The sequence below is a fragment of the Lycium ferocissimum genome, chromosome 1, assembly GCF_029784015.1.
Source record: "Lycium ferocissimum isolate CSIRO_LF1 chromosome 1, AGI_CSIRO_Lferr_CH_V1, whole genome shotgun sequence".
Lineage (NCBI taxonomy): Eukaryota > Viridiplantae > Streptophyta > Magnoliopsida > Solanales > Solanaceae > Lycium > Lycium ferocissimum.
Genome location: NC_081342.1, coordinates 9,862,739 through 9,875,532, shown reverse-complemented (window position 1 = coordinate 9,875,532; position 12,794 = coordinate 9,862,739). Strand labels below are relative to the sequence as shown.

At 35.6% G+C, this 12,794-nt stretch overlaps 2 protein-coding genes and 1 long non-coding RNA gene across 3 annotated transcripts; all 3 read right to left on the bottom strand.

Moving 5' to 3' along the window:
• Positions 1–184: 184 nt before the first annotated feature.
• Positions 185–2,046, bottom strand: LOC132046997 (uncharacterized). Its single transcript, XR_009412798.1, has 3 exons — positions 1,881–2,046; positions 674–1,708; positions 185–520 (listed from the first exon to the last, which is right to left on the bottom strand). It is a non-coding gene; the product is annotated as an uncharacterized LOC132046997 (long non-coding RNA).
• A 220-nt stretch (positions 2,047–2,266) lies between these two features.
• Positions 2,267–3,326, bottom strand: LOC132061899 (putative late blight resistance protein homolog R1B-8). The gene is made up of 2 exons (XM_059454577.1): positions 2,754–3,326; positions 2,267–2,638 (listed from the first exon to the last, which is right to left on the bottom strand). The coding sequence occupies exons 1-2, from the start codon at positions 3,324–3,326 to the stop codon at positions 2,267–2,269; spliced, it is 945 nt and encodes a 314-aa protein (XP_059310560.1).
• A 774-nt stretch (positions 3,327–4,100) lies between these two features.
• On the bottom strand, positions 4,101–6,552 carry LOC132046987 (pentatricopeptide repeat-containing protein At3g22670, mitochondrial). Its single transcript, XM_059437852.1, has one exon. It carries the CDS (start codon positions 6,283–6,285, stop codon positions 4,570–4,572), a length of 1,716 nt encoding a protein of 571 aa, XP_059293835.1. The 5' UTR covers positions 6,286–6,552; the 3' UTR covers positions 4,101–4,569.
• Positions 6,553–12,794: the final 6,242 nt, after the last annotated feature.

Sequence of the window (12,794 nt, the reverse complement as noted above, 5' to 3'; positions counted from 1 at the left end):
AAAGAACCTTTGATTTATAACCTTAATAAAATGAATAGAAATATAAAGACAAACTACTAGGATATGTCTTCAAACAAGAAGACACTATCTCAGGAATAATTTATAGTCCTCTTAGACTAAAGGAGAAGGAGCTAGTACTTATTTTTCCAATGTTAAAACTATTAATTCAAATTGAACAACCCTGTCTTGGCTTAGATCAATTAAGTTCTCTACACGAGAACGATATCCCAAACAGATACAAACCACCCACTCATTCATTTTGAGCTTTAAAGAATAAAACAAAAATGAAAAACAATGACTAGCAGTAAGTTCCAGGTACATTGTATATCCTGTTAGTCATGAAGGTATAGTAGAAAAGAAAAAAGTTACTTGTTAATGAATAAGTAACAAGTAATCTCACATCTTCTAACCTAAAAGTAGATGATTCTGCTTTCTTGATCTTAAAAAGCTTCTGCTATTGAGCATGATCAGCCTTCTTGAATTAAATATCATTAATCCCACCCTGGAAGGGAAAGAAATTCTGGAAGCAGATCAAAAGACGTTAAACGCAGCATAGGATCACATAATATATGAAGAAGTATTGTGTTATTCTAAAGTTTATATTCTATTGTTGCTTTAAGTGGAACTTAGAATGTAAAGTATAAACACAACGAAATACAGAGTTGAATCTCACAAGGTTTCTCGTGGATGCAGACACTAAGGCAGTCATTTGCCATGCTCTCTTGCTCTTCTTGAATTTCTTTGACGGATTTTGCAGCAGAAGTTCTGCAATTATGTATTTCTATTGACTCCAACGCATAAATTTCCCCAAAGTCTTTAGGTATTTCCTCCAGGTATATGCATCTTTTCAGAGCTAGGCGTTGCAGCTTGGAGAAGTTAACACTGCCAGCTTCCCAGCGCTTCAGATTTGTCCTATGGATTAAGAGGAACTTAAGTTGATTGAAAATCTCTTCATCACTTAAATCTCCATGCATCACCATCAAATCCATTGTCTTTAATTTTAAGCACGAGGAGGTTTGGCAACATTACAATATTTGCCATGTCTTCCCATGGTAAATAAGTACAGCTTAACGTCAACCTCTTCAGAGATGTAGGCAAAGCATGCATACTTGGGAGTCGGTGGGGGTATAATTTTCTGCAGCATATGATCTTCAATATTTCAAGTTGATTTAAACAAGAAACGCTATTTAGCGTCTGGAAGATCATATCTGTCGTGCATTCTGCCCAAGCTCCATGAATTTTCAGCCTCTTCAGATTAGGAATACCAGAAAACAATTCCGTAGTACAGCAGGAAATACTTGGATCTGAGAGTCCCTCGAGATTTTGCAGCTTGATACTTGATTGAACATGAAAGGAAGAGATCCTTATATCTGAAGATGCCTCAAAAGTTTCGACTTCCAGATATCCACAGGTAAATTAGAATGTCGGCCAAAAATCAAGCTCAGCATATTATAAATCTCTGACACTGATCTATGAAGATCATCATAACAGTTGAATTCAAGGTATCTGAGATGTACTAATTTTGCTGAACTCAAGTGGGAATTCTCGAAAGGTATGCTGAAGGATTGCCGACACCCTTAGAAACGCGACAAAAAAGGAATTTGCTTAAGCGGTGGATACATGTTTTAGTCCATTGAATAAGTACAAAGTTCGAGTGTAACTAGATGAGGAAATCCAACAATCACGCAGGGAAATGCTTGAATGGTAACTGTAGCGATCATGGGCGGACCCACCTTAAGCGAAGGGTGGTCGGTGCACACTTCGCCGGCTGTACATAATTTAAATGTTAGCTATTATGAGTATATATTTAATTTTGCACACCCTTAACACAATTGATAAGAAAATTTGCACACCCTTCGCTAAATTCCTAGCTCCGCCACTGGTAGCGATGAACATGAGGCTTACTAACTGAATGACTGAATCTTCTGATAACATCATGTATCCTGGTAACCTGCAAGAACTTCTCTTTCTCAGCTTCTCTTAAAATCAAGCCGCACACCAGATCATGAACGCCACAAGTTTTCAGCTCACCATTAAATCTCCTCTTTCTAATTTCTCAGCTTCTCTTAAAATCAAGCCGTGCACCAGATCATGAACGCCACAAGTTTTCAGCTCGCCATTAAATCTCCTCTTTCTAACCATTATCAAGTTCCTACTAATAAGATTCTCCAAGCTTTCTTTTCCTGCTTCTTCCAAGCATTTGAGCCTTTCGTTCCTTAGAAAACCTTCAGCAACCCATAACTGGATCAATCTCCGAATTTCTACCTCAAAAATCTTCTGGGAAAGCTCCCATATAAAGGAAGCATGCCTTTAGGTGATCCCGCAAGTAACTATAACTCATACCAAGCACTCCAAGACATTTATCTGGTTCACTAGCAACAATTTTACTAATCCTTTTGGCAACATCATCCCAACATTCTCGTGTTCTAGAAATTTTGGAGAGATGCTCTGCAACCACTAGAAGAGCTAAAGGTAGTCCTTGGCACTTTTGAGCTATTTTCTTCCCAACATTCTCTAATTCAGGAGGACAAACATGTTGTGAACCAAACACCTTGTCATGAAGTAACTTCCAACTATTATCTGAATTCAATAGGCTCATCTCATGAGGATTGCTATCAGGATCTGCATGCTCAGCAACCTCTTAGTGCCTACTAGCCAAAATAATGCGTCTACCATTGTTATCATCCGGAAAAATTCTTGTCATAAGATCCCATATGCCTTTACTCCAAATATCATCCATGATAACAAGATACCTCCGACAATTTTAACTTTTTGTATATCATATCCATCAACTGATCATCACTACTTTCTTTGATCTCATATTGAACCTCAATGTTTGTCACTTGAAAAATACAAGTAAGAATGCCCAACCACAAATCACTACTTCGATATTCTTGAGATATTGTTACCCAAACATGGATGTCAAAGCGATTCCTGATTTCAAGATGATCGTATACCTTTTTAGCAAGAGTTGTCTTGCTGATCCCCCCCAAGCCTAAAATTAAGGCAATTTCTCTACTAGACGGTGGCCCAATTAGTCTTCTCATGATTTTCATCAAGTCGTCTTCAAGACCTGCGACAACATTTTCTAGATTCAGACTTGCAACATGTCTAGATGATGAATGATCCACCAGTTGCAGATCCTCATTTTTACTAATATTATGTTGCATCATCATCTTCCTCTTCACAGCATCAATCTTTTCTAAAAGTGGAGGCAAATCGTCACATAAAGGCTGGCGTGATAATCCAACTCTTGAACAGCGTTCCAGTTGACTATATTCATATATAGTTAGTTCAATCACATTCTCTGCTTCATTCACTGCCATTCTAATCTCCCTCTCCAACTCTTCGAAATTTTACAGCCATACCTTTTAGTGCAAGTGTTCTCCAGGAAGTTTTGGAAATATCCAACACTATCAAGGAAAGATTCCACCATTTTTCTTGTATCACCAATTACCCAACGTGTCTTTTGCTGCATGAGTTGTTTCGAAGTTTAAATAAGAGAAACGACAGCTGCATAAGCCATCTCTTACTCCAACTATAGGGCAAAAAACTGCTGATTGAAACAGATATGATCTCCAGAAACTGAGAAAAGAAACTGAATATGATTAAGGTAGATAGCTATTCAACGGTTCTTGATACTTGAAAGAGAAGTCCTTTTTTTCTCCAGTGCAAATAAAAATATCCCTATTAGATCTTCAACATAATTAAATAAATTAATGGAAGGTTCTTAGAAACATACATTCGCTTGTTTAATAGTTTAGTCATTAGTGTGGGCATTTTTTCGTTTCCATGAGTCAAGTGTAAGGTCAATCGTATTTTAAATTGGTTCCTATCCTTATGTTTGTATACTAGGTGAAAGGAAGGAAGATTTAATTTGCTAACTTTTTAATGAATAACCAAATGAAAAATGAATACTTAAGAAATAAGATTAGTCGATAACGCACACCACAGGTGTTACATACGATGACATTCGATATAGGCATTTACCACTGTTTATGCACACAACAAAAAAAAGGGGCTAAATTAAGAAAGTGTTCATAAGCTGAATAGTCATGAGTCGGGAGTAATCAACTTATGACAGAAAGTTATGTTCTTCAGTCAGAAGGAACAAAAAAGAGACTTCACTTGCTAAAAAAGAATTGATTACAAGTGATATTGCTTACCACTGCTTGAGAGTCCTCACAGGCTCACCATTTTCTATTAACTAGCATGACCATCTTTCTTGAACTTAACAAGGAGACGGAACTCATCATGATTCTTGAAGCAAATCAATCATGCCCAGTAGGAAATATCACGAGGTCTGATATATAATTACTCTACAAAGAAAGGGAAAGAGTTGCCAAATTTTGGACAAACTATTATACAAGGGGATTTTACATAAACCATGGCGTCCTTGACCAGATCTTGCTTTACTCACTAAAGCTTCCTGAATGTATCTTATGGGCTCTAAAATATGCCTCTGATAAACTAGCTCCACAAATGTCACTAAAAGAAGGACAAGAATTGTACACATTTCCCTTATAAACACGAAAGGATTCATTCTTCAATCTTTAAAGGTCAAAGGATTCATTCTTCAATCTTTAAAGGTCTCTCAGATGAAATGTCTGATGCTTGCTGCTTAGCTTGTAACATCAGTTCTTCCACACGTTTCTTTGCTTCCTTTAAACCCCTTTTCTCAAGTTCTTTGACGAGATTATCATACATGATGTCCGTAGGTAGGAACCCTCGTAACACTGCTAACTCAAAAACAGCACAAGCACGCTCAGGATTCCTATTCCTACAAAGACCACGAACCAGGAGAGCATATGTTCCAAGATCCATGCTCACGTCATTTTTGAACATGTGGTTCAGTAAGAAGGATAGAACCTTCAGTCTTCTCATTCTGCAGCACATTTTAAATAATGGTGCATAAGTACAAATATCAGGCTTGCATTGATTCTCCTCCATTTTCTGGAGAAATTTTAAAGCATCCTCTTCTTTAGAGTTATGTGCAGCAATTGTAATCATGGTGTTATATGTGAACGTATCAGGTGAAACTCCTTGCTTTGGCATATCTTCAAATATATCGTAAGAATCCTTCACTCTCCCAGTTGCTCCTAACATGTGGATCAAACTGCTGTAAAACGAATTATCAGGAACACAACCAGTTTGTTTCATCTTCTCATATACATCCAAGGCTTTGTTCACTTCCTTTGCATGCCCTAGTGCTTTCATAGTTATGGTATATGTCACCACACTTGGTGAGCACCCCTTCATCTGCATCTCTTTGAAAATAGAATCAACTTTGCGAAAGTCTTTTTCACGACAATAGGCTTCAATGAAGCAAGTATAAGTAACCACATCAGGGCTAAAACCATGCTCTTCCATATCTGTAACCATTTCATTTGCTTCATCAATTTTTCTAGCTCTGCACCAACCATGCACTAAGATATTATATGTCTGGACTGATGGAACTATATGATCCCTAAAATCTAAGTAAACCTTATGAGCATGCTCCACACTTCCTCCCTTCACCAATGAATCAAGTAATTGATTCATCGCACTTGTATCCTTCTTTACACCAAATTCCTCCATTCGTGCAAATGCCCCTATGGCATCCTCGTATTTACCAGCCTTGGCAAACCTTCTCATGATTTTACTCATAGTAGTCAATGAAACATATCCTTGTAGTTGACTCATTTCGTCCAACAATTCCCTCATAAGATCAAACTTCCTTGATTTTCCCAAGTTGTCAACCATTAGATTATACAAGACAGAGGAAAGTGTGACACCCTTTTGCACTTTTACCCATTTAAAAAATCCATAAGACGGTATCCACTCAAAACTGAACCTCTTTAAAATTTGCTCAACCAGACACTCTGAAGCATCAAAACTGCACTTATTCAGCGCATCTACAGCAGCATCGGGTGATTTGAAATGAAACCTCAGTACTTTGCTGATCTTATCAACATCGTTCTCCGTCATATCACTTGCCAAACCTTTCACATCAACTTCTCTTGCACGAAGCTTCTCATTTTTAACCCATTCTGAGAATGAGGGAAGTAAGAAGTCATCATCTTCCTGTTCAACCGCTGCTTCCTCCTTTTTTAGAATTCTAACCCAATCTGGAAGTTCTGGTGACTCGGTCACCTCTGGCTGCTGATTAATTGTCTCAGTCGCAGTACAAAATCTATTGCACAACAAATCATCAGAAACAGAGTAAACAGAACTCCTCCACACATTCAGACGCCTTTGAGCTCCCAAACACCAGAAATACGGGAAACGCTTCAAGTTTGATATCATTTCAACTAATCTGGAATGACAAAGTCAAAGAATCAGCACTTACGCATGTTTAAGTTAGACAATGACAGCCTGTTCGGTTTCTAACAATGCATAAAACTCTACCTAACTAATGCAATGCTTGATATTACTAATATAGCGCTTGGTTACCATTTTCGTCCCACATAAATAATACCTCGTATAACTTGTACGAAAATCTATCAATTATTTATGTCGGATTGTGTAATACGTGAATTAATAATACCTAGATAAGAACACTGAAATGCTAAAAATACCCTTAAAAAGGACATCACATCTCGTTTTAGTGTACGCAGACCTTACCCCTACCTTGGGAAGGTAGGGAGGTTGGTTCCATTAAACCCTCGACTCAGAATAAAGAGGTCAAATAGGAAACAGTAACTACAACAGTATGCTAAACATCCAACAAGCAGAATTAAGAATCATCTTCTAGTGCAGAAGCAAATAAGCTTATCTGCTGTTCGGTAAAATATCAAATATTAATTAATTACACAAAATTGATATCTATATCTGCTGTTTGGTCCTTCTTTCTCTTCTTTCCCTTTCAGCTATAAATTAATTTATTAATTAAAAACGAAGTTCACAATTGGACAATGAGATCAAACAATTGGACAATGACCTTCGTAATGTAAATAAATTGCTTAAAATACCTGTAAAAGATGGAAACCACCGAGCCAGTTGCAGATCTGGTCGATGATGAGGAGAAAAAGTAGTGTTATATTATTCGGAGTAAACCTAGTGAAAGTAAAATAAAGACTGTTGATTGTCAAAGATTCAATATGTGCCGTCGATGGCAAATAGCTATCTAAATTAGTTTCTCGAATGTTCATCAAATAAAAAAATGACATATAATCTCATATAGGATTAGAAAACCCAAAGTAAACATACTAACGTGACAAGAATTTAATCCCAACTAATAGGTATCGCCTTTATAGGTCGTTTTCTTCCATAGTGCCCTATTTTTCACTAGGTCTGCGTGGATTCCAATGTATTATAAGTCTTTCCATACAACTTCCTTTCATATGATTTTAGTTCTACCTCATCCACTTGTTCTTTTGTGAAATGATAAGTATCATGCCTCATTTTCTTTTAACATCTTCACTCACTATGGTTTTGCGCCTACAGACTATTGCATCTAGAGGTCGACACAAGACATGACCAAACCTTCGCAAGCAACCTTCTCTCATTCTATCCTCATTGTATGCTACTTGCATCTTCTATCGAATGTGGTCATTTCTAATCTTCTATAATCTTGTATGACCGTACATTCATCTTAGCACGACACACATGTTTGTGGATATATCCGGACTTTAACGACCAACACTCACTCCTATATAACATTGTTGGTCTTATAACTGTTCTATACAACTTTGGTAGTTATCTTTCTTATCACATACTCCCTCCGTCCCAATTTAAGTGTCGTATTTTGACTGGACACGGAGTTTAAGAAATATAGTGAGACTTTTATCATGTATGGTGTTTGAAATGTCAACTTATTAAATATAGAAAAATGCACTGTTTTTGGGACTGACAAAAAAAGAAAAGTAAAACACTTAAATTGGGACAAAGGGAGTAACACATTCTTAATATTTTTTAACTCTTGGCTTTTTCAGAACAAGTTTAACTTTGGCTTTTAATCACCCCCCCCCCCCCCCCCCCCCAAAAAAAAAAAATTCAGCACTGTAATTTTCAGCATACCATGTTAACTAATTTCATCAAAGAACAATTCCACTAAAGATACATGCAACAAACACATCATTACAGTCCATATTCACTAATATTCGTAATTTATCATTTAAAATCAGATAAAAAATAAGAAGATAAAATTAAAAGACAGACAGAAATAAAAACATACACTTTGATGTCGTTAGAGAAAGGTTTGCGGCTTGAGGGTAAAACACAAGTTCGAATTTGGGTCTGTTTTGTTTTTGTTTTGCTGTTGATTTGGGCCGTCAGAAAAAACTTGGGCTTGGGCCAACATCAAGATTTTTAAGGGCAATTCGCAGAACATTTTTTTGCACGGATTGCCCTTCGTTTTTTTTTGCCACTCAAATTTGTGGTCTTTAAATTTTGCCCTTCATATTTGTGGTCTTTAAATTTTGCCCTTTCTTGGAAAGATGAGCGAATACATGAAATTAAAGGCCCCCCGCATAAAATAAAAAATAATTTCGCTAGGGGAGTGTATGCTGGTCTTCTTTAAGAAAAAGTTAAAGTTATGCCGGATCCGGCATAACTAAAAGGCCCCTCAAATTGTTAAACATGGTCTTTAATTTTTGCCTTATAAGGCCTTTTTGGTTGAAAAGTCTATTTTTATTCCGCCTTTGTTAAATTCAAGCTTGTACATGGTAAAATTCCTACTCACTAACTTGTATAAGTCAAACTAGGAGCAACTATTACATTAAAAAAAACAACGGCCGAGTTTTAATCAACTGCTATTCATGCAAAGTTGTTCTGCATGTGAATATGTTGTGCAATCTCTCTGCAGGAAGAAGGCAGTATTTTGAAATCTTAAGGCAAGTAATTGAAAGCGGGCACGATTTGTGTCTAGCAATGTGTGAGATCCATGTGATTTCATCTTACCAAACTCTATTCTTCTAGTGTACCCCGCCATACCAACAATCAAATCCTTTTGTGATGGGAGCATTCAAAATAAAGATGGGAAAATATTTCTTGAGAAGATGGGAAAATATTTACGAATCACGATTTGCTAATCTACCTTGTATTGCCACCAAAGTGTGAATTTGTATCCGGGATGGACATTTGGTTGTAGCATAATACTTTTCCATGTAACTTTGGTATATATGAAAAAATACATATATATGCTTCAAGGCAAAGTTTGCCCATAAGGCTTTGGTAAATCCCAAAAATACTTTAATGGGCAAACTTACCTAAATATAAAGTTATGGGCAAAGTATTGCAAGAACTTCTGCCTTGCGAATTTTTTTAAAAATTTTGGTATCGTGGGGGTTCGAACACAGGGCCATGGGGTTTATGCTGAAAAGACAAAATTTAAAGATTTAAAGACACTAAAAGAAGGGCAATTACGCGAATTGCCCTTCTTTAGGGTGGTCTTTAATTTTGTTTGAAATCTTTAAATTTTGCCCTTCGCATAAACCCCATGGGTTCCATTGAACCCCCACACAAAATTTCTTTAAAAAAAATCGCTTTTGTCATGAAGGAATTGCGTTATGCGGTGGCCTTCACAAATTTATGCCGGGTCCGCATAAGTTTGCCCATTAAAAGTATGCCCCCATCGACATAAATTTGTTAACGAATTATCAAATCTTGCAAAACTACACCTTATGGGCGGTTTTGCGATTATATGTATTTTTTTTTATGGGTTGTTGTATAGGGATGTTAATTGTTAAACGAATCATTAACGTGAGATACTAACTACTATTCCCAGGTCGAACAATTTATTGTTAGGTTTTGAAATATATATACGAGGATCCACGAATCTAATATTGATTTGTTAATTTCTTTGGGATATAACTTAATTACCACAAACTCACTGGGCAAAGTTTTATGGTTACTTTAAATTTAATAGCTCGAGATTCGAAAAAATCTAGTACTCTATATTCCGTTAAGTTGTACATATCGCTTGGGTTGCTTGTCTCGCCGAATTCATACTTATGTTAATTGTTGTTAATTTGTAAGCGAGATTAAGCATGTGAGTTGGAACAATGTCTATAAGAAGATTAAAATACTCGATCGAGGCATACTTTCTTAGAAATACACTTATCTTTGGAGAAATATTTTAGTTATGTTTAGTTATGCCGGATCCGGCGGACTTTGTGTTTAACTAAAAAGTCTGCGGGAGAAACAGTTATGTTTATTATGCCGGATCCCATAACTTTAACTTTTCCTTAAAGATTGTATGGGTTATACACTTTCGGGATTGAACCCGAACTTCGTATATTCTTCCACCTTTCCAAAAGGGCAAAACTTAAAGACCACAAATATGAAGGGTAAAATTTAAAGACCACAAATTTGAGGAGCAAAATTTAAAGACCACCGACAAACGAAGGGTGGCAATCAGCGCAAAAAAATGTATTTTTAATGTGAAACTTAACGGGCAATTTGCGATTGGCCTTCGGCTTGGTCTTTAATTTTTGGCCCTAAATCGGTGGTTGTTTAATTTTTGTCCTAAAATTACGTTAAGGCAAAATTCTGCTCGTGCAAATTCTCATGGACAGTTGCGACTTTTTGTCTTAAGGCGAAAATTTGCAAACAAAAGTTAAAGACCACCAATTTTGAGGGACAAAACTTAAAGACCACCAATTTGAAGGTCAAAAATTAAAGACCAGGAAATCCGCTAAAAAAAAAAAGAAACTTACCTAAATATACCGTGGGCAATTTGCAGGACTGGCCTTCGCTGGGAGTGGTCTTTAATTTTTGTCCCTCAAAATTGTGGTCTTTAACTTTTGTCCTTCAGGCAGAATTTGGGCCTTAAAGACAGAATTTGCAAAACTCTGCCTTGCGATTTTTTTTATTTTTAAGCGAGAAATTTGAAATTAATTCTTTAGGCGAAGGACAAAAATTAAAGACCACCCCAAATGAAGAGCACTCCGCGCAAAAAAAGTATACCATTAGGTCATCTAGTTCATCAAACATATAGTTTCACCAAACATAAGCCTTGTCTTTAGACTTAGGTGTTTGGTTGGGAACAAGTTATACCAGGATTAATTATCCGTGGATTAGTTATCGGGATTGTTATCAATCCCACCCTCCTGCAGGGATAAAAAATAACAATTCAATACTGCATAACTAATTCGAGAATTAGTATACTTTGTCTCAAATTTATTCTGAAATTAATTATTCTTTATTCCCCATACGGAACGAGCCCTTAGGCTGTTTAAGTAGTGTATAGGTATGTATAGTATATGTATATTTAGTATACTTTGTTGACTACCTATATATTGTATATATATTTTGTAAATTAGATGGCCAAATGGTATTTGATCATAATTGTTTTAATTGGAAGTGCACAACCAGGGCCGCCTCCACTTAAGGCAGCCAAAGTTGCTAGATTTTTGTGAGCAACTTTAGAGGCATGAGTATGTCACTAGGTTCCAACTTCACAACCGGTTTTGGCAAAATAGCAAGGACTTTTTTCCGGCGAGAATTTATTAAAGAAGATAGTATAAGATTAAATTAAACAACATAAGTAGTATTTTAAGGTAAATTAGTTAAATATAACATAATTATGAGGTAAGTGTGACATTGTAAATTACAAGGAAGGCTAGTTTTACAAAATGAAGATTGGGGGGAGCCTCTAAAATTATACATAAAAAGAAATACACAGTTGGAACTTCATTATTTGGCTAAACATTATTTAGACTGCTAAAAATAATAAAGTCTCAACCATGCATTCCACAAATATGCCGAAACAAGAAAAAATATATAATTGGAACAAATAACCATTTTATCTAAAAAGAAATACAAAATTGGGGTAAAATATGAATTGTACAATAAGAAGAAACAATAAGATATACAAAAAATAAACAAAAGATCATTGTATATGACTATGTGCCAATTAACGATTGAAAAATCCCTTACTTGGAAGTTAATTTTTCAATTCTTTTTACTTCCACGTCCCTAAAAAAGAGTGTTTACCTATTTCTCATGTCAGCATCCAGGGATTCGAAGGTACCATAACTACCAATTCATGGGGATAATCAAGACAAAATAATTCAAGCGTAATCAAATAAATAGTGCCAAGTTGAGAGGAGTTCTTATCCATTTTGCCTAAGAGAAATCTTCAAACAATGATCACTTATCTTTAAGGATAACTCCCTAGTTTAATATTGTCCTTAATATCTCACGATGGACAAAAATAGTTCGTCATCATCAGAATATGTTCTAAATTTTATAACGAAATTGGTCAAATTTAAAGGCAATACATCAAAATTTTTTAGCATTATTCTGCTCTAACTTTAATAAGATTCTTGGACAAGTTTTCTAGAAATGCTTCTTAATGTTATCTCTGTTCTTCTGGAGTATTGACATCATAAAGATCCTAATTAAAACATTGTCAAAGTATGATTGGTACCTTAACTGTCTTTTATATTTTTTCACTTTCGTTCTTTACAAGCTTGATATCCTTTTTCATCATCATAGTATACTTCAATTGCAAATTTGAATTTCTTACTAGTACTGAAATTTATAAGTGCAAATTCAAATTTTAAATCCTCCAACTCCCTTGTTGGATTATATTGATGAATTTTCAGGATTTTCATCATCGAAATCTTCATTCGTATTCATGAATTCCTTATATGATGCAACACAATCATATTCTTTACTTAAACTGAGACCTTAACCAGCATACTTAATACAACTCGAACTATCATAGTTTTCTTAATTCCTTTAACATGGTTATCTATATTTTTTCGATTAACAACAACTCACACTATAATAGAATTGATGATTTTTTATAAATAAAAAAATCATCTCATTTTCTTCCAAGATTTAATTAATAGTCATGAAAAATGACC